Source organism: Cibotium barometz, chromosome 27, assembly GCF_041138505.1.
Source record: "Cibotium barometz isolate CiBa-2024 chromosome 27, ASM4113850v1, whole genome shotgun sequence".
Taxonomy (NCBI): Eukaryota; Viridiplantae; Streptophyta; class Polypodiopsida; order Cyatheales; family Cibotiaceae; genus Cibotium; species Cibotium barometz.
In genome coordinates, this window is record NC_141072.1 from 1,050,864 (window position 1) to 1,071,981 (window position 21,118).

The following is a 21,118-nucleotide window of genomic DNA, read 5'->3' on the forward strand; positions in this document are numbered from 1 at the left end:
GCACAAATCAGCTTGGATATATATCAGATCTGATGGCAAAAATCTTCCTTTGTATCCAATAGGAGGCACAAATCAATGCTCTCATTATTGCTCCCTCGTTTCTTGTGACGGAAAAAAAAACACACACACACACACAGCGCTAAGAAAATACAAGGGAGGGAGTTGTGAGCAGTGTGTGCACGTAGGGGAGAGACGATACTACAGTAGTTCTCCATCTTCGTAGGGTGTTCTCTAGCAGAATGTCGACCCCTCATCCCTCACTCTCGTTCGAACATTGGAAATAGACTATATCTCTTCAACGGATCTTGAGATAACGTAAGGTTCGTTGATTTTTACACATTGGAAGGCATGAAGATGGCAGATCACCTTCTTCCATACATGCTTACGCGACGCACATTCACGATTCTTCCATCATATGCACGTTCAAGACAGTTATCCACATACGTTCAAGAGAGCATAATTTAGCCTGCTGCTATCCACCAACAACATGGTACAATGACACAGCACAGCACACACAAACCTCGATTGCTGGTTGCAACAATCGGCAAAGAATCTCCCAGAATCATGGGGATGAATTCTCCAATCGAAGGGGGAGAAAATAAAGGCAGTGGATGCAGTCCAAGGAAATCAAGTTGCATGCTTCCAAACAGTACCCAGCTATATACTAATCTCCAAAGCATTGGCCCCAATCACATCTTCCCAACTCTTTTGGTGCCAAATGAAAGCCTATTTCTGATCAGGAAAGGAAGCTGGCTATTTCTTTTGACACACCACCCCCACTACACCACTGTAGTCGTGTGAGGAACACCAGACCCAGCAGAGAATACCCTTCACCCATTAATTAAGCATGCCTTGCACCTTCTCTTAAAATAAATGGTCATAGAGCCCTTCTTGTTCCCAAACATCCACAAGGAAGTCCACCATCTCCTGTAAAAAGTACAGAGACTTAATCAGAAACCTGACTCCGCATTTATTTTCCATCGGCATGCATGCAGGAAAGTAGAACTCACTGGCAGCGGAATAGGCCGAGGAAACGGCCGAGGAGTTGCGAGCAGCTCGTCATAGGTAGTAGTTTCCCCACTGCAATGTCAAAGTAGCAGAGATTTTGAAAGGGTGAGAAGAAGTCACACAGAGTAGCTGGCAAAAATAAGCATCAATGCATGGACAAAAACCTACTTCAAAACACGGTCACGAGCCTCTCGATTAGCTGCTTCAGGCTTACTGCCAACCCACTCTCTCCTCTGCTCTTGCCATAGCACCACGGCTGCAAGGTAGGTAACCCACAAAACTCACGATTCAATTCAGTATATATCTTCATGGAATGAACACATGCTTAGAGAAATGTGTTATCAAAAACATCTTCGGACATGGTGAGGTATACTCACCATGATTGACAAAGATTGTACTGTTAGCAATGTTGTTAAGCGTTCTACCATCTTGATTACGGGCTGTACTACTTGGAGTGTTCTGTTGAGAAGACCTTCTAATGGCAGCATGGTTTTCCAGCTCGCAGGAGCTTGTAGACCACCAATCCCTGTGTGGATTACTACTGTGACCACGTAAAACCCTCCTTGAACCATGTCTCCGCGACGATCTTTTGACCATCGCATCTGAGGGTGTTTTCGCACAGCTGCCAATACAGCCACTGCTCTGTTGAAAGCCCAATAAGATGAGCTCAACCTTCAGTAATGACAGAGAGTGATGGCAGACTGCAGGGAGAGGTTCAAAAGCATATACACAAGACAGAAGCCTACAATGCTCTGAATCAAAGAAAGAAGCAGTATGTTTAAGAAACACACCCCATACATAATAATGTATCATAAACAAGGACTGTGCAACCCAGAGAAGACATACACCAGCTGCTGTTCAGCCACAACTTTCAACATCTTCGACATGCTGTCAACACTGTTTTGCGACAACTTCTTTGCTGTGAATCCTCTGGCCAGATGACTCCTGCATCAAATAAAAATTGTAAGGTACCTGCTTATGTGAACTGTTCATCCCATTTCTCAATCCCATATTTGCCAAGCTTGATTTAAAAGAAGACTACTTTCAAGGATAAAGACTATGTTGGAATATTTGGAGCATGACTGCGGAAGCTAAGCGTGATTAATCTTGATTCACACCACCGACTTAGAAACACTAATCTACTGCATAATCAATACACAGAAGTAGATAGAAGAGAGAGTCTTGACCTAACCTACTCCGACTGTATATTGCCATGATGTGACTGTGTATTGCCATAATGTGATGCGATGTATCATGGGGAACTTTTAAGAGATGATATCTCCACTTACCAGGGATGAACCCAAGCTGAACAGGCTTTGCAGCACTGTTAATACCCAGGCAGACGATTTTGCATTGCAGGAAGGAGTTGCAATATCTTCTAAAGTTGAATGGTTACAATGTGTGCATAAAGCAGATGCTTTGGGGTGGAGATGCTATGGCAATTATCAAATGAGAAGCACGAGGGTGTCCAAGTAGGGAATGGTCCCCGGGAGGACCACTCCAGCCAGTCAGGCGACCCGCATCATGGTCATGGTCCTCGAGAGGACCACTCCAGCTGGTCAGGCGACCATTCCCGGCCGTCATGGTCTTCGGGAGGGCAGAAGATGCAAGGAGGCTGATCATCCATCATGCAAGTAGTACACGTCAGCTTCTGGAATGAAGGAGATCCTTACACTTCAGCTTCTGAAATGTCAGATTCCAATGCAAGCATCACTGCAAATCACCTTTTGCCACATCAGCACACTGTAGCAGGTTTGCAGGTCAGTGTTGGCCTGCTTCCTCAGAATCTCGCCGACCAAGGACCATGACAGAGTAGGGAATGGTCCCCAGGAGGACCACTCCAGCCAGTCAGGCGACCATTCCCGGCCGTCATGGTCCTCGGGAGGGCAGAAGATGCAAGGAGGCCGATCATCCATCATGCACGTAGTACACATCAGCTTCTGAAATGAAGGAGATCCTTACACGTCAGCTTCTGGAATGTCAGATTCCAATGCAGGTGTCACTGCGAATATCCGTTTGCCACATCAGCACACTGTAGCAGGTTTGCAGGTCAGTGTTGACCTGCTGCAGCCAACCAAGGACCATGACTGCCATAGCACTAATGGCCATGGGCAGCTTCACGCTAGGCAACATCAAGAGTTACCCCTGCAAGGGAATCAAGGCAGGGAGATAGCAACATCAGCTCTAGCAGTATATACCTCTCAATTCTAGAGACTAGGCGCCAGCCATGAGTGCTCACACATTCAGAGCCCAATACGATGATGCAATGTGGCACAGCCGGGTTATGAGAAACAGGGAGAACAGTTTATGTTACATCTGTTCATGTTTCTCCTCTCTCCTGTATTTTGCATCTGCCTTGCTGTTGGCATTTTGACAACCATGCTACCAAGTCATCAATGTTGGTAGATCTCCAAAATAAACTGCTGTTGCTTCATTCTCGGTCTTGGAAGCACTAGACAGCCTGTCAATGAACCACCTCAAAGTAGTAGCTGTCAATGCACTGTCAATGAAGCATGAGGCAGGGAACCTAGGGAGCAAGGTAACTGCAAGCAGGCAGGAAGGGGAGTGTCCAATTTGTGGGCAGATTTTTTACGGGACTGCAGACAATGGGTCATCCACAGCCACCCATGTGTGGCCTCAGCCATGGTGCGCAGGGCACCCAAGGAACAGCCGAGAAACCTCAAGATTTGCGATATTGGGCGCTCTCTCTCTCTCTCTCTCACACACGTACCCCCCCCCCCCTCCCTCTCTCTCTCTCTCTCCACACACCCACTCTCTCTCTCTCTCTCACACACACACAACAACAACAACCGCAATGTGACAACAGAGGAGAGCTGACCGCCAACAACAAGAAGTGTGACAACAAAGGAAGAGAACATACCAGGGCCTTAGCTGAGGCAGCTGACTCTGTGGGGAAGAGCAGACCGCAAAGTGGTTGAGGGGCTTTTCGGATTGGGAGGCGGACACCTCCCAAATAGTTGGCGGGACAGGTTTGCCATACGGACTTTTCTTATCAAAAGTGAAACTAAGAAATCAAGGAAAACCTAGATGTCAATCAACAGTCATACTAATATAACAAGTGCAAAATTCACGATCAGCTTTGATTTTTAAAGGTTAAGTAGGTGATGGAGTGATATAACCATCAACATTACTTGCTACCTCTTATAACATGGTTTTCATTCATTCCACGTATGATCTTGTTGGTCATGTCCACTCCCGGCTAGTTCAGGTGTGAACCTAGCTTACACACGGGCATTTTTTCCCTGTGAACTAGACACAGGTTTTTTCCCATGTCAACACACTTATGTGTGTTGGGCACTTAGCCCTAGGCCTTTTAGTGCTCACTTGTACTTTCATTTCATATCATTATTGAGTACATCTTTTCCAACACTCACGTTTCTCTGTGCTTGAGGTTGTGTGTGTGCAGGCTAGCTTCCCTCCTACCCAACATTGGTATCAGAGCCTGGTTAGGGTTAGGGTTAGTATTAGGGTTTTCCCCCTGCTGTCCTTCAGAGCTTGAGCTTCAGCCTATTGGCATTAGGGTTTGCAGCATTAAGGTTTTTTGTTGTTTAGGGTTAGGGTTTTGCCCTTAGCCACCTTGCCGTGCCTGTCGCCCGTCGCCTCTCAGATCCGCCACATATATCGTACCGTCGCCTTGCCCTGACTGTACCTGCACGCGTCGATCCTCTATCCTACGCCTGTACGATGCTGATCTGCTTCGCGTCGTCCCAGATCTGCTTCACGCCACCCAGATCTGCGCCGCTTGTCCTTTGTGCAGTGTCGCATGTACCTGCAGAGAGAACCTGCGCTTTAGATTTGTGCGCCTTCCACCTTGTGTGTCGCCTCCTCTTACGTCGCCCTCACGGGCAATAGCCCCTGCGTCGTCTTCACCTGCACCGCCGTACAATGCCCTGTACCGTCGTACAACCATACCTGCGCTGTCGTACGATTGTACGTACGCCCTGTACCACCTCAACTCTAGTCCACCAACTGTATAGTACCTGCATTTCAGTTCTACCCAAAGCAACCTCAAATTCCAAATCTGCAAGGTTTGTAAAATTTACAAATTTTTAACCTAAAATTACACACATTACCTATTGAAATTTGGGGGTTTTCACCATTGAGCCTGCAATTGCAACATTGGCACACATTGGCATTGGTTTAAGCATATTTGGTGCATAATTGCACTAGAAATTTGGGGATTTTACATAAATTGGCACTATTTTGTAGAAATTGGCACTATTTGCCAGCAATATTGGGTATTACATGCACATTTGGTTGGCATTGGGGCATTTCCCCCAAATTTTTGGGTATTACAGGCACATTTGGTTGGCATTGGGGCATTTCCCCCAATTTTCTGGGTATTACAGGCACATTTGGTTGGCATTGGGGCATTTCCCCCAATTTTTGGGCATTACAGCATTTGGTACAGTGACAATCGCATTGGCAGATTTACAGGATTTGCGCACTTGCAGCTCTTACAAGTGTCAGGTGATTGTGTTTTTCACGGCACATGTATACATTTGTGGTTTGTTGCAGTATATGTATGCCATTGTGGACACTTTGACAGATTTGCATCATCGTGCAGTACACTTACAATTTGGGAAAAAATGCTAGCATCAGAGCATATGTATTTCTCGTGGTGAAGGAGTTCCCTTTCAGTCCATTGGTTATCCTGCTATTTATCTCCCGCATTCTTACGGTTTTGCTGGGCATTGCCTACTCGTGGTGACTTGTGACAGATTTGTTGTGCTATCATGGCCAACAGTATCAATGACATCTTTGGAATGCTATCTCAAGAGGACAAGCTCAATGGGGATAACTACCCTATGTGGGCTTATATGATGCATCATGTTTTGGTTGCCAAGAATGTATGGCTGTATGTAGATGGCACTAAGGAGTGTCCTCTTGCACCTGCTCAGCAAGGTGAAGTGATTCACGCTCATCCTCCTGTAGGTCCACCTCCTTGTCTTCCTCATACTCAGCAGCAGCGTACTTGGGATGCTAGGGATGCTCAGGCCCATGCATTGATTGCTCTCTCGTGCCGCAGGCATATCATTCTGCACATTCGTTCTTGCACCACTGCAAAGGGTGCTTGGTATACAGTGGCGGCATTGTATTCAGGTCGCAACAATGAGGCTCGTGTAGCTTACCTTCGTAGCTTACCTTCGGGGGCAACTTGACCGCATGCTTGATGGTGATTCTATCGATCAGTACCTTACGCATGTGAAGGACCTACGAGAGTAGCTCATTAACATTGATGAGGTCTTAACAAATAGCTATCTTGTTCAGACAATTTTACGTAATTTGCCTGACTCTTAGCAGACATTTGATACCACTTTGCGGTTGTTGGCTGGCAATGCACCTAATGCAGTCACTTTTGACAACCTTTGTGACTCTCTTGCTCACTGAAGAGCAATCTCATTCCAATAGGAACAACATGATGTCTACTGAGTCAGCAATGGCTGCTCCCTTTCATGGGAATAAATATGGGCCTAAACCTAGCCCATCGGATCCTCCCAAGACAGAGGGACAAGCCTAAAAAGAAAAAACGTTGTAACTATTGCAGGAAAACAAGGCACACCATAGAGGAATGCAGGAAGCGTATTGAGAGTGAAAAAAAGAAAAAGCTGGCATCTTCTTCCGCAAGTGCAGATCAGGCCAATTTGTCTACACATGTGTCAGCCTTGACCCTTACATCTTTATCGCCTGCAGAGATGTCTTCTGATGCCGTGCATTTGATGACATGCTCTATAGTCTGTACTCCATGGTATGCATTGTTTGGCAGATGCATTTCAGGGGGGATTTTACTTGCCCACATGCAGTTGGTGATGCCTCATGGTCACTTATGCTTGTTGACCCTTATGCTGGTCTATGGACGTTTTCTCTTATGTGATGTCTACTGGAGATGCTGTTTTCCCTTGCAGAGCAGCGGGATTGTGTCTACATTGTTGACATTGTCACTTTCTCACATGTGATGTTTACTTTGTGTTTACAAGGAGTGCCTTTTACACACTTGGCCACAGTGTTGGCTTGCTCTCATGGTTTGACATGTCACATGTATATTATTCATTGTGGGATTATGCATCTTTACACTTGCTATATAGGACACTGATCATGGCATCGCTGAGAGTTTACCTATCCTCTCATAGCATTGGCTGATGCCCGCCTCGAGCCCCCATTTTTTAGCTTTTTACCTTGTTGAATTTTTACCTTTATCAGCCCTACCATTGCTGAATTTTCCTCATCGGAACCTCCATTGATGAGTTTCACTTTTGCAACTTACATTGCATGTCTCACAGGCATGACTTCTGGATCATGTTGCCTTTACACATGCGTATATCTGCTACCTCTGTTTATGCTTATCACTAGTGCAGTTATAGAGAGCATTGATGTGGATTACATGCAGTTCAGCTTGGCATTTGGATGCTTGCCTTCAGGGGGGGTATTATGTGATGCCTCTTGATTTGATGCAGTTGATGTCCACATGATCTTTGCCATGCATTTATGTACTATTGTGCTCTAGCATTAGCACTATGACATTGGGGATTCTCCTTTTCCCCGTCATATAGTGCTTGCTTTTTCCATTAGCATTGCAGTTCACTCTTACTGTGGAGCATAGTGCAGGGCAGCATTCACAGCTTTATCACCTTGCTGCTACCCGTTCACACCATTCACTTGAGGGAGGTTTATTGGTCATGTCCACTCCTAGCTAGTTCATGTGTGAACTCAGCTTACTCACGGTCCATGTGACTGGACACAGGTTTTTTTCCTGTGTGAACACACTTATGTGTTTGGGCACTTAGCCGTAGGCCTTTTAGTACTCATTTGTACTTTCATTTCATATCATTATTGAGTACATCTTTTCCAGCACTCACGTTTCTCTGTGCTTGAGGTTGTGTGTGTGTGTGTCTCTGTGTGTGTGTGTGTGTGTGTGCAGGCTAGCTTCCCTCCTACCCAACAGATCTAACATGGAGCCGTATATTGTTGATTTGTTATTTGAGTCTATGCTTTTTGGAGGAGATTTAATTTTGTGTCTTTAAATATTTCAGTACAAAATAATGTTTAGTTGTCCAACTAGCTACAACATGACTACTAGTAAGTATTGCTCTATGCATCAAATTTGGACTATGTATCAATAAATAAACTTGAGATTTATGCACACATACGTGGAGGGTAAAAGAAACAACATGTCTCAAAATCAACACCGATCACATGGTAAGCATGGCTTAGTGGGTTCAAATGATCCATTGCCCCTTGAAATCACAAGGTTGGAAGTGAGTTTCAAAAAGCACAATGATGAAAAATTTAAAGCATGTGCCTTGAATTGTCATAAGTATGTGCCTTGAATTTAAAGCATGTGCCTTGAATTGTCATAAGTACTCGGGGGGTGCACCTCAAAAAATGTAAGTCTACCACGTGCGATCATCAGGTGGGGTTTTTTTAATCCAAAATATTGGGTAAATTTACAGAAATACAATTACAAGAGGGGTATTTTAATTGTACTTTGGAAAAAAACCCGTAAGTCTATAAAGAAAAAGGGGTAGTTTTATTAGCTCAAAATTCACAGATAAGGGGTTTTTTAAATACCCCTTGAACGCACGTCGTAGGAGGGGCTTCCATATAGTGCACCCCCCGAGCATAAGTACATGTAACACTTTCATCAACAACAGTGGCAGAAATAAACTTTTTTTAAACCAGTGAAAAAAAGGATGACCTTCATGCCCAATCAGTTTTTATTGAAAAAAGGCATAGATTAATCGGTTATACAACTAAAACTTCAAAATTTTAAATATTTAAATTCAAGGCTAGGCAAAATTATAACCGATTTTTCTCAATTTGTGCCATGAACATTACACTAAAGGATGATTTTTTTCTGACACACTGATCAACAAGAAAGGTTCAAAAAGCACAATGATGAAAAAGTTAAAGCATATGCCTTGAATTGTCATAAGTACGTGTAACACTTCAATCAACAACAGTTGTAGAAATAAACTTTTTTTAAACCAGTGAAAAAAAGGATCACCTTCAAGCCCAACGGGTTTTTATTGAAAAAAATGCATAGATTAATTAGTTTATAACTAAGACTTCAAAAATTTGAATCTTTAAATTCAAGGCTAGGCAAAACTATAACCGATTTTTCTCAATTTGAGCCATGAACATTACTTTAAAGGATGGTTTTTTTCTGACACTGATCAATAAAAAAGTTTCAAAAAGCACAATGATGAAAGCACAATGATGAAAGAGTTAAAGCATATGCCTTGAATTGTCATAAGTACATGTAACACTTTAATCAGCTAAAAAGCACAATGATGAAAAAGTTAAAGCATATGCCTTGAATTGTCATGAGTATATGTAACACTTTAATCAACAAGAAAGTTATCCATTCGAATAACTAGTGCGCTAACCCTGTTACATACCCAGGGGATTCACTCTTAGAAAACTTATGATATCATGTAAGTGTATAAGAGGGGAGTTTTTTTAAATGAGGCATATGCTTATAAGGTAGGGGTAAGGGGTTACATAATGTCCACCCTTTAGTTGAATGGGGACACTCGGACACTAGTGTGCCATCCTAGTGAATTGGTATCGTGGGTGACCCACATTAAATACTTGTTACCTAGTGTTATTGGGATAGCATGAGAACATGCTTGACGGGTGTATGTTGTTGAGGTGTAACAAGTAGTGCCATGCTTGATGACTATATTATGGTCAAAGTGAAACAAGTGGACTACCTAGACAACTGCACACGGTCGAAGCATAACAAGTGGTTTATCCAATTGATATGCCATGCTAATTGAAGTGTAACAAGTGGTAAGCCACGGTAATTGAAGTGTAACAAGTGGTAATACATGCCATGCCAGATGATGTGTATAATGATACTCTCATCGTAGTGAAATAAGTGGTGAGTGTATGTTGTGTTTGTGTCTATCAACGTTTCATATTGGGATTAATTATGGATACAGCAATTAATTGGAACAACTAATGTGTTTATGTTTGTGAGATAGGTGATGTTTGAGTAGTGCGCGTGTCACACATGGAGGATCTTGTCTATATATGGCCACATTCCAAATGTTTGTACAAATTATTTATGTATGCTTGTGCATAGCGTTGCTATATTACTAGCACATGTTTTAGAAGAGTTTCAATTATTTACACTTAGTGTGTGAACAAGCTCTAGTTCTTGAGCTATTTTTGTAAAAGTGGAAAAGCAAGCCCAAATTTGTACAACTATTATTAGCTCCTTGGGCTATATATTGAATATAGTTCTCAAAATACTCATGTCTTGGAAGTGGGAGCTACACGCATGAGGGGGGATATTGCACCTAATAGTGTGTTGATGGTGATGTCTACTCTATCTTATGTTTTATTTTATGCTTAATCTTGTCAATTTGATTCAAGTCTATGGTTTATTCCTTGATGTATTTGTGAGTTTGATTAATGAGGTCGTGTGTTAGACCTATGCTTCCCATGTATATAATTCTTGTATATAATTTGTAGATTTGATATTTTTTAAATTCCTAAAGTAATAGGATCCTACCCCTCCTTAAACCTCCTCAAATCTGCAAATTGCATCTCGAACCTCCAAATTCTTGCCACATGTCAGCTTAGACAAGATACCATGTAAAAGTGGAAAATCCTTGTAAGCACCATCCCCATGAGTTTGGTGCCCCAATAAATCATGTTGGTGATGTGTTGTGTCATCTAGATCCCTCGTGTCTTCATCATCTTTGATTATTTATATCATCCTATTTGATTTTCATTCCTTATAGTTATAAATTGGATGCAAGCAAGCAAGAGCTCAAAATATGTGACACCCTAGCTACTAATGTCTCCATTTTTGCACCATGACTTGAATAATCTCATAAATATGATGTCGTTCATGTTGTCTTCGGCTCTTGCAATTGCCCACAAATATATTCAATAACTACAGAGTAAGTTGACCTGCATCCCACGTGATGTCATCATAAGATGTCAACATAAAGGATATCATAGATATACTCTCCCACTGGTACAATTAGGATTACGTGGTGGCTTTGAGTCATGGTACAATTAGGATTAAGTGTTTGTAAAATTTTTTCCATATCTAAGAGGTGAATAAACAACCATCTTAGAGACATGACATTTGCACATCATAGCCTTAGACTCTTTAGTCTATTAATAAGAAAATTAATATTTTTTTGGGTTGACCTTGGGGAGAATAAGAATGGACTAGTACATTGCATTGCTTAGGATGAAGGAGTCACATGGAAGTTTAATCCTTCTTGAAAGACGATGCAAATCATCAGAGGTGCAATATATTGTCTCCTTTTTGAGATGCACAAAGGAAAAACAATAGATGTTGTTGTCCACTCATTGGCTTACACACGCACCCATTTCCACCTAAAAAAAGCTTAAGGTTAGGGCTCACGTTTGAAGACTTGGTTCCTAATGGCTTTATCTAATTCACTGTTAGGCTCACCATCACATGTTCATTGGGTGTTGATTACAATGGGCTCATCATTCTCAGGTCGATCTCACTTACTCTTTGGGGTTCTTCCATAACATATTTCGTTTCTACCTTCCACCCTCCTTTGAAGATCTAGGTCCATCCCACTAGGCACCCCATTTGCTATATCAAGGGCGATCATCAACAATCCACTTAGGTGCATCCCAACTTTGAGCAACTTAGGCCTTTAAAAAAATCACATGCATGTCATGGCTGTCCCCAAAGTGTCCCTTAATTTTGTAGATAAATGACCTATCCACCACTAGCTAATGGCATAGTATGAATTGTTGTTGTAAGGTCCAACTCCTTTCCCCACAAGTCCTTCTATGGCCGGTGGATTCCACTCTTATCTAGGCCGCAAGCTCTTATGATGTCTATGGGGATGAGCAGAAACATCCAAATGAACCCTCTTTGGTCCCGCACCATTACTTCTGAAAAAAGCTCTATCTCTCAGATGTTAATAATTCCAAGGCCTTTGACATCCTTTGGAAGACATCATATCTTTGGCTTATCCCCCTATCCCAAAGAAAAGCATGCAACATCTTCTCTAGCTACCCTAACATCCAATTATACAGACGTTAGTAGCAAATAGACCATCACCACATCTTCCGCCCTATATTGGCTTGTCCCTCTTATCCCAAAACAAAGCATGTAACATATTATCTAGTAGCTAACCCAACTTTCAATTATGCGGATGCTCGTTAGTAGCAAAGGAAATAGACCACACTAGCCCAAAGAACTCAATTGATTAGGATGACTTCACTGACTCTTTTGCATTACTCGCTCTCATCTTTGATTGAGTGAGATATTTACTTCTAGTGGGATGCCAAAAACTCTAAGTATGGTTCCCTCTTGTAATGTACTATTCAAAACTCCTTGTTCAAGGTCATGATCTCTTTGTTGTGTATCCATAACATCCTTGTTTTTTGTTTTTTTCCCACTATGCCGAGGCTTCACAAAAGTTAATATCCAAGCCTCTTAGAAGTTTTAAATTATTACAACAAGTGTTTCTTTCCTTAGGGCAGTTTGTATCCCTTGTACCAAGTCCTTATCTTGTTTATTCTATAATCCCCATGCTAAATAAAGGGTGGTTGCAAGATGAGGGTACTCACTTTCGTTCACTCTCTCTAAAATTGGGACATCCATGCATCTCGGGCGGAGTACCTCGATCGTGATAGTGCCGCGAATCAAAAGACGACACGTGCCTCCCGAGCCTAAATTGACATATCTCGATCGAGATGCCAACTAATGCCACTCTAGCAGGTCCGGGTTTCCAGGCGTCATCCATGTCACCAATACATGTCACCGCCACCACAATATCTCGATCGAGATATCTATGCCACTCGGATCCACATCAGGGCCACGCTGTATCCCCGTAGGCATATTTGACTAGCACATCTCCATCGTCCACGTATCTCGAACGAGAAATTTACATCCAATCGCGACCATTCATTGTTCGAGGTAATCGGATACAATCTCCACCGTCCCCATATCTCGATCGAGATACTGAGTTCAAATCTCAGCCGTCCAAATATCTCGATCGAGATACAGAGATTCAATCTGCACCGTCTGTATATCTCGATCGAGATACGTAGACGCAATATCCACCGTCCAATTATCTCGATCGAGATACGGAAACGCAATCTATACCGTCCATTCACGTACGCTGGAAGATGCGATCTCGGCCGTTTAGATATCTCGATCGAGGTATATAATGAATCTTGACCGTCGAGATACCTTGTCGTGGTAATGCCTTTAAATCGTGGCCGTCCATTTACCTCGAACGAGATAGTAATATCAAATCTCAGCCGTCGATCCTTCCCCAACCCTAGAATTAGGTGTGTATCTTGGCCGTATGTTGCACTAACCCTAATATCCAGAGCGTTAATCTTGCAAACCCTAAATTGCATGATGTTTCCGAACCTCGATCGAGGTTATAAAACCGGAAAACTTTTTTTTTTGCCTCATTTTCACAAGTCGTTTTCACTCTCTTGCTCTCTTGATTTGGATTAGTATTAGTGAGCCCATTAGCTTTGTTTTTAGCTTCATTAGTGCTACTTAGCACTAAGCATTAGACCCTTCACATTAGACCCTTCACATTGGACCCTTCACATTTGGCTTAGGTTTTAGCATGGAGGGCCACGAGGAGGGCCGCTCATCTATTGCGGACCTCATCGCGGAGATAGACCGCGAGTTAGCGGCTATCCGTAGGAGTGCTAGAGACACTCCGTCTACATTACATATCGTGGCAGACTTGGAGGCGATGCTTGCGTCCCTTCGTAGCCTTCACGATATTGTTTATGTAGATGAGTGGATAGCCCACCATCGCGCTGCTCCTGTGTCACATGGCCTGACATATCGTCAGGTCTGTGATCTTGCTCCTATTAGGGATGGGGCTTTCCTAGATCTTTTCCTTGATAGTCGTGGGATGAGGCCCGGGGTGGGCAAGCCCCTCACTATTTCGCGGTGTTCGCATCCTCGTATGGCGGCACATATCTATAGTCGATATGTTGCCACATATGGGAGGATGCCGAATAACCGCCAGATTCCCATATACTTCGCAAAGCAGTTATATGCGGAGTTTGTCTTAGGGGAGGAGGTCGATTACACCAGCCATCGTCCGGGTGGTGGTGCTGGCCGAGGCCGTCTCCAGGACCAGGGTAGGCGGCCTCCACCAGCCCTTCGTGTAGCACCTACCACGGATCCTTCATTTGTGCCATTGTCGACAGTAGAGGCTCTTGGCACGCAGGTCGGCATTGACGTACGGAGTACCACGGAGAGCATCCAGCACGTGGTGCGCCTATTCTCATGATCTATACCGACGACAGATGTGGAGGTATTTACATATATATTACGTCTTAAGTTTTTTTGGTCATTTATCTTCATGTTTATATGTACTTTTCTATATTTTTACATGAGCAGCATGGTTGATTGTGTCACGCAGGTTCCCACACCTACCACTCAGAGGCTCACTCAGGAGTTGGTAGAGGCGAGAGCGGAGATAGACCGCCTCCGCGCTGCATTACAGATGGCAGAGGCAGCTACTGCAGAGGCACAGCATCTGAGAGAGTCCGACATCCAGCAGGTAGGTTTCTCTTGCACGTTAAAGAGTTATAATTAAGATCCTAAGTTACAAATTTCTTTAAGTAATACCTAATGAGAGACTAATCAAATATTTTAATGCTTTACTTTTTTGCGTAGGCTCGGACCGAGGTAGAGAGCTCCAGAGCTGAGACACAGCATCATCAGATTATGGAGCAGATTGCCCAGCACAGGGCAGAGCAGCTGATGCTGCATGTTCGAGAGTATCGTAGATCATCGGACGTGACAGTGCCTTACCTACCGTTATATCCACGGCCTGTCACAGAGGTTTTTCGACGACCTCTCCCGCAGGATGCACCACCCTTCCTACGTGATGCGTGCTGCTGTTTATGTATCGAGGACATTGATAGTACAGGAGGATATGCCCTAGGATGTGGACATATTTTCCACTTGTCTCGCATCACCCAGGAGCTCGTCCGGTTCTCAGCATGCCCATCCTGCCGTGCACGCGTCGACTTAGCGACGTACAGGGTATTGGGCATCGATGATCTTCACCCAGGCCTTGTACGAGTAGATGCCAGGACGGGCAGGCCTGTCGACTTTACATCAGCTATGGACTTGGGACTCGACGCCTTCGACGATAGAGCCCAGGAGCCTGAGGTGCCTCCTGAGATAGAGTGGAGCTCACATGAGTTCGACGCTTACCAGAGAGTCCTACATGAGAGCCAGGTGACAGCATATGAGCGCGTGGGAGGTGCTGGCCCTAGTGGCACAGCGTGTGCTAGCAGCAGTGCTGCTTCTCATGAGCAGCGTGTCCTTACAGCAGAGGAGCTTACACGAGCAGAGTGGTAGACACGCACCATTGCAGATTATAGATTTTGGGTGTACAGACAGAGGCGTCTTGCATTAGCACGACGTAGAGAGAGAGAGAGGGCCATAGCAGCTTTTGGGACTCGTGAGCTCCCGAGTACACCGGCACCAGCTCACGATCCTTCCTTTGAGGCAGACCTCCCCGCAGACATTCGACGACCCCCACAGCCGGCACAGCCTCCTCGACGTGCACAACAGCCTCGACGCGCACGTCGACCGGCAGTTAGAGATGACGATTTTGATTGGGTTGCTGTTGATAGTGACTAAACTCAGACTAGCTGGGTTAGCTCACTTACATTGTACTTAGATTTTTGGGCAGTGACTAACCTCAGACTAGCTGGGGTAGCTCATTTTCATTCTGATGTACTTATTTGATGTTTATATCATTATGAGTTTTCTCATTATTGAGTATCATTACATTTTAGTTGATGTTCTTGATTTTATTATATTTTTAACACTTTGGCTATCATATTGTTTGTTGAAAATCTCCATGCCATCGTACCCAAACATGCTCTGATGGGGACCAAACTTTGCAAGCATGGGGAGGGGACCCACCCCCACATGCTTGCAAAGTTTGGTCCCCATCGGAGCATGTTTGGATTGGCAATTGGCGCCCAGTGCGGGTTTTTCATGTCTCTTGGTGCTTAAGAGGCCATGGAAAATCCGGGCCTTCCCCATACCATCGTACCCAAACATGCTCCGATGGGGACCAAACTTTGCAAGCATGTGGGGGTGGGTCCCACCCACATGCTTGCAAAGTTTGGTCCCCATCAGAGCATGTTTGGATTGGCAATTGGCGCCCAGTGCGGGTTTTTCAAGTCTCTTGGTGCTTAAGAGGCCATGGAAAATCCGGGCCTTCCCCATACCATCGTACCCAAACATGCTCCGATGGGGGCCAAACTTTGCAAGCATGTGGGGGTGGGTCCCCCCCACATGCTTGCAAAGTTTGGTCACAATCAGAGCATGTTTGGATTGGCAATGAGCGCCCAGTGCGGGTTTTTCAAGTCTCTTGGTGCTTAAGAGGCCATGGAAAATCCGGGCCTTCCCCATACCATCGTACCCAAACATGCTCCGATGGGGACCAAACTTTGCAAGCATGTGGGGGTGGGTCCCCCCCACATGCTTGCAAAGTTTGGTCACAATCAGAGCATGTTTGGATTGGCAATTGGCGCCCAGTGCGGGTTTTTCAAGTCTCTTGGTGCTTAAGAGGCCATGGAAAATCCGGGCCTTCCCCATACCATCGTACCCAAACATGCTCCGATGGGGACCAAACTTTGCAAGCATGTGGGGGTGGGTCCCCCCCACATGCTTGCAAAGTTTGGTCCCCATCAGAGCATGTTTGGATTGGCAATGAGCGCCCAGTGCGGGTTTTTCATGTCTCTTGGTGCTTAAGAGGCCATGGAAAATCCGGGCCTTCCCCATACCATCGTACCCAAACATGCTCCGATGGGGACCAAACTTTGCAAGCATGTGGGGGTGGGTCCCCCCCACATGCTTGCAAAGTTTGGTCACAATCAGAGCATGTTTGGATTGGCAATTGGCGCCCAGTGCGGGTTTTTCAAGTCTCTTGGTGCTTAAGAGGCCATGGAAAATCCGGGCCTTCCCCATACCATCGTACCCAAACATGCTCCGATGGGGACCAAACTTTGCAAGCATGTGGGGGGTGGGTCCCCCCCACATGCTTGCAAAGTTTGGTCCCCATCAGAGCATGTTTGGATTGGCAATGAGCGCCCAGTGCGGGTTTTTCATGTCTCTTGGTGCTTAAGAGGCCATGGAAAATCCGGGCCTTCCCCATACCATCGTACCCAAACATGCTCCGATGGGGACCAAACTTTGCAAGCATGTGGGGGTGGGTCCCCCCCACATGCTTGCAAAGTTTGGTCCCCATCAGAGTTTGGTCCCCCCCACATGCTTGCAAAGTTTGGTCCCCATCAGAGCATGTTTGGATTGGCAATGAGCGCCCAGTGCGGGTTTTTCATGTCTCTTGGTGCTTAAGAGGCCATGGAAAATCCGGGCCTTCCCCATACCATCGTACCCAAACATGCTCCGATGGGGACCAAACTTTGCAAGCATGTGGGGGTGGGTCCCCCCCACATGCTTGCAAAGTTTGGTCCCCATCAGAGCATGTTTGGATTGGCAATGAGCGCCCAGTGCGGGTTTTTCAAGTCTCTTGGTGCTTAAGAGGCCATGGAAAATCCGGGCCTTCCCCATACCATCGTACCCAAACATGCTCCGATGGGGACCAAACTTTGCAAGCATGTGGGGGTGGGTCCCCCCCACATGCTTGCAAAGTTTGGTCACAATCAGAGCATGTTTGGATTGGCAATGAGCGCCCAGTGCGGGTTTTTCAAGTCTCTTGGTGCTTAAGAGGCCATGGAAAATCCGGGCCTTCCCCATACCATCGTACCCAAACATGCTCCGATGGGGACCAAACTTTGCAAGCATGTGGGGGTGGGTCCCCCCCACATGCTTGCAAAGTTTGGTCCCCATCAGAGCATGTTTGGATTGGCAATGAGCGCCCAGTGCGGGTTTTTCAAGTCTCTTGGTGCTTAAGAGGCCATGGAAAATCCGGGCCTTCCCCATACCATCGTACCCAAACATGCTCCGATGGGGACCAAACTTTGCAAGCATGTGAGGGTGGGGCCCCCCCACATGCTTGCAAAGTTTGGTCCCCATCATAGCATGTTTGGATTGGCAATGAGCGCCCAGTGCGGGTTTTTCATGTCTCTTGGTGCTTAAGAGGCCATGGAAAATCCGGGCCTTCCCCATACCATCGTACCCAAACATGCTCCGATGGGGACCAAACTTTGCAAGCATGTGGGGGTGGGTCCCCCCCACATGCTTGCAAAGTTTGGTCCCCATCAGAGCATGTTTGGATTGGCAATGAGCGCCCAGTGCGGGTTTTTCAAGTCTCTTGGTGCTTAAGAGGCCATGGAAAATCCGGGCCTTCCCCATACCATCGTACCCAAACATGCTCCGATGGGGACCAAACTTTGCAAGCATGTGGGGGTGGGTCCCCCCCACATGCTTGCAAAGTTTGGTCCCCATCGGAGCATGTTTGGATTGGCAATTGGCGCCCAGTGCGGGTTTTTCAAGTCTCTTGGTGCTTAAGAGGCCATGGAAAATCCGGGCCTTCCCCATACCATCGTACCCAAACATGCTCTGATGGGGACCAAACTTTGCAAGCATATGGGGGGGACCCACCCCCACATGCTTGCAAAGTTTGCTCCCCATCGGAGCATGTTTGGGTACGATGGTATGGGGAAGGCCGGATTTTCCATGGCCTCTTAAGCACCAAGAGACTTGAAAAACCCGCACTGGGCGCCAATTGCCAATCCAAACATGCTCTGATTGTGACCAAACTTTGCAAGCATGTGGGGGGGACCCACCCCCACATGCTTGCAAAGTTTGGTCCCCATCGGAGCATGTTTGGGTACGATGGTATGGGGAAGGCCCGGATTTTCCATGGCCTCTTAAGCACCAAGAGACTTGAAAAACCCGCACTGGGCGCTCATTGCCAATCCAAACATGCTCTGATTGTGACCAAACTTTGCAAGCATGTGGGGGGGACCCACCCCCACATGCTTGCAAAGTTTGGTCCCCAGCGGAGCATGTTTGGGTACGATGGTATGGGGAAGGCCCGGATTTTCCATGGCCTCTTAAGCACCAAGAGACTTGAAAAACCCGCACTGGGCGCTCATTGCCAATCCAAACATGCTCTGATGGGGACCAAACTTTGCAAGCATGTGGGGGGGATCCACCCCCACATGCTTGCAAAGTTTGGTCCCCATCGGAGCATGTTTGGGTACGATGGTATGGGGAAGGCCCGGATTTTCCATGGCCTCTTAAGCACCAAGAGACATGAAAAACCCGCACTGGGCGCTCATTGCCAATCCAAACATGCTCTGATGGGGACCAAACTTTGCAAGCATGTGGGGGGGACCCACCCCCACATGCTTGCAAAGTTTGGTCCCCATCGGAGCATGTTTGGGTACGATGGTATGGGGAAGGCCCGGATTTTCCATGGCCTCTTAAGCACCAAGAGACTTGAAAAACCCGCACTGGGCGCCAATTGCCAATCCAAACATGCTCTGATGGGGACCAAACTTTGCAAGCATGTGGGGGTGGGACCCACCCCCACATGCTTGCAAAGTTTGGTCCCCATCAGAGTATGTTTGGTGGGTACGATGGCATGGAGATTTTCAACAAACAATATGATAGCCAAAGTGTTAAAAAATATAATAAAATCAAGAACATCAACTAAAATGTAATGATACTCAATAATGAGAAAACTCATAATGATATAAACATCAAATAAGTACATTAGAATGAAAATGAGCTACCCCAGCTAGTTTGAGGTTAGTCACTGCCCAAAAATCTAAGTACAATGTAAGTGAGCTAACCCAGCTAGTCTGAGTTTAGTCATTATCAAGATAGAGATCTAGTCAGCAGCACCCTCTCTAGCTCTCAACTGCTCTAGAATGCTCTCATGGTCATCCACTCGAAGCCGAAAACGAGGGTGAGAACTGTGTTTTCGGCTCTGCACTCGAACAAGAGTGACCCTGGTAGCAACCACTAGATGAGAGAACTGAAATGCCTCTAACTCCCACTTCCACTGCTAGAACTCAAGACTCCCCCGATGAAGTCGAATCTGCTGGTAGAACCGGCCTGCCACAATCATGCTATGGGCGTCATAAGAAAACCCATGATCATCCACTGTATCCTGGTCAAGCATGCACTTTGGCCTAGTGCAACTCATCAAATAGTAGTCTACTCCCTCGCTATTTCCCTCACTGGCAATAACAGCAAATACATCACCCTCCTGTAGCAAATCTGTCAGGTCATCATAACTGACCATGAACGCAGGACCTGTGTGCTCATCAGACACCACTGGATGTGAAGGATGCTCGGGGGAGAGGAATGTCTGTATCCATGCATCTGCCCATCCTCTCGAGGCACAATGTGACCAATCGCCATCCATACATGCTCCACAGAAGCATGCAAACCGTCGTGTGTAAATCGTGGGGGCCGCCATGCACGTGCTCCTGATGGAATGTAAGCCCAAGGTGCCAGGTACTGTGTCACAATCATGGGAGGCTCTACGGTCAATCGTGCCACCATCCACATGCCAAAAAAATCTCCTGACAATCCGAGCATCACGTTTGGGGTACGATGATGCTGCACTCCCACACAAATGTTGGGAGCACCACTCGACTACGTGGCCCGCATCTCTGAACCGCTGAGCATCCTGTCGCAGCTGATGACGCCTCAAGGCACGTTTCACACACGCGCCTGCACCATCATGCTCACCCTTCCCGTGACCAGTCTCAAAGAATGACCAAATCACTGGGATACTAGACTACACATGCCACCTATAAATCCATAAAAGATAGTCTTAGTTATTGTTTTCTTTAAGATGTTCTAGTGAATTTAGTTTAATTGTAAATGTAAGAAAGCCATAAGTACAACCTGTAGAGCCAATAGAATTGACGTGATGACTTGAACTGTGCGCCACAACCATCCGACCAAACCCATCGCTGGACATGTCTGATCCCACAATCTCCTAAAAAATCGTCATGGAGATGAAAACAGTGTTGCACAAAATGTGCATCATGTGAACGATCATCACTGATATAGAAATGATACTCTCGAATAATGACACGGGTCTCGGGGGTACTCGCTATCCCATCTACATGAGCCTCTGCATGT

At 45.7% G+C, this 21,118-nt stretch overlaps 1 protein-coding gene across 6 annotated transcripts; it reads right to left on the reverse strand.

Annotated features, from left to right (window-relative positions):
- Nucleotides 1-305: 305 nt before the first annotated feature.
- Nucleotides 306-4,043, reverse strand: LOC147622976 (uncharacterized). 6 transcript variants are annotated; one of them, XM_086820999.1, is made up of 6 exons: nt 3,890-4,043; nt 1,800-1,953; nt 1,386-1,645; nt 1,177-1,264; nt 1,011-1,080; nt 306-927 (listed from the first exon to the last, which is right to left on the reverse strand). In XM_086820999.1, the coding sequence occupies exons 2-6, from the start codon at nt 1,850-1,852 to the stop codon at nt 865-867; spliced, it is 534 nt and encodes a 177-aa protein (XP_086677125.1). In that variant the 5' UTR covers nt 1,853-1,953; nt 3,890-4,043; the 3' UTR covers nt 306-864. The 6 variants fall into 6 exon arrangements, with proteins under 6 accessions (XP_086677125.1, XP_086677130.1, XP_086677128.1 ...); XM_086821004.1 differs by having other exon boundaries at nt 1,386-1,650; XM_086821002.1 differs by having other exon boundaries at nt 1,855-1,953; nt 3,890-4,014.
- Nucleotides 4,044-21,118: the final 17,075 nt, after the last annotated feature.

Bases quoted from the DNA above. Each gene is read 5' to 3' on its own strand.
- LOC147622976 (XM_086820999.1), bottom strand. From the start codon at position 1,852: ATGTCTTCTCTGGGTTGCACAGTCCTTGTTTATGATACATTATTATGT. The intron at 1,081-1,176 runs GTAGGTTTTTGT...TTGACATTGCAG, and splicing joins GCTCGTGACCGTGTTTTGAA to TGGGGAAACTACTACCTATG. The intron at 928-1,010 runs GTGAGTTCTACT...TACTTTTTACAG, and splicing joins CTCGGCCTATTCCGCTGCCA to GAGATGGTGGACTTCCTTGT.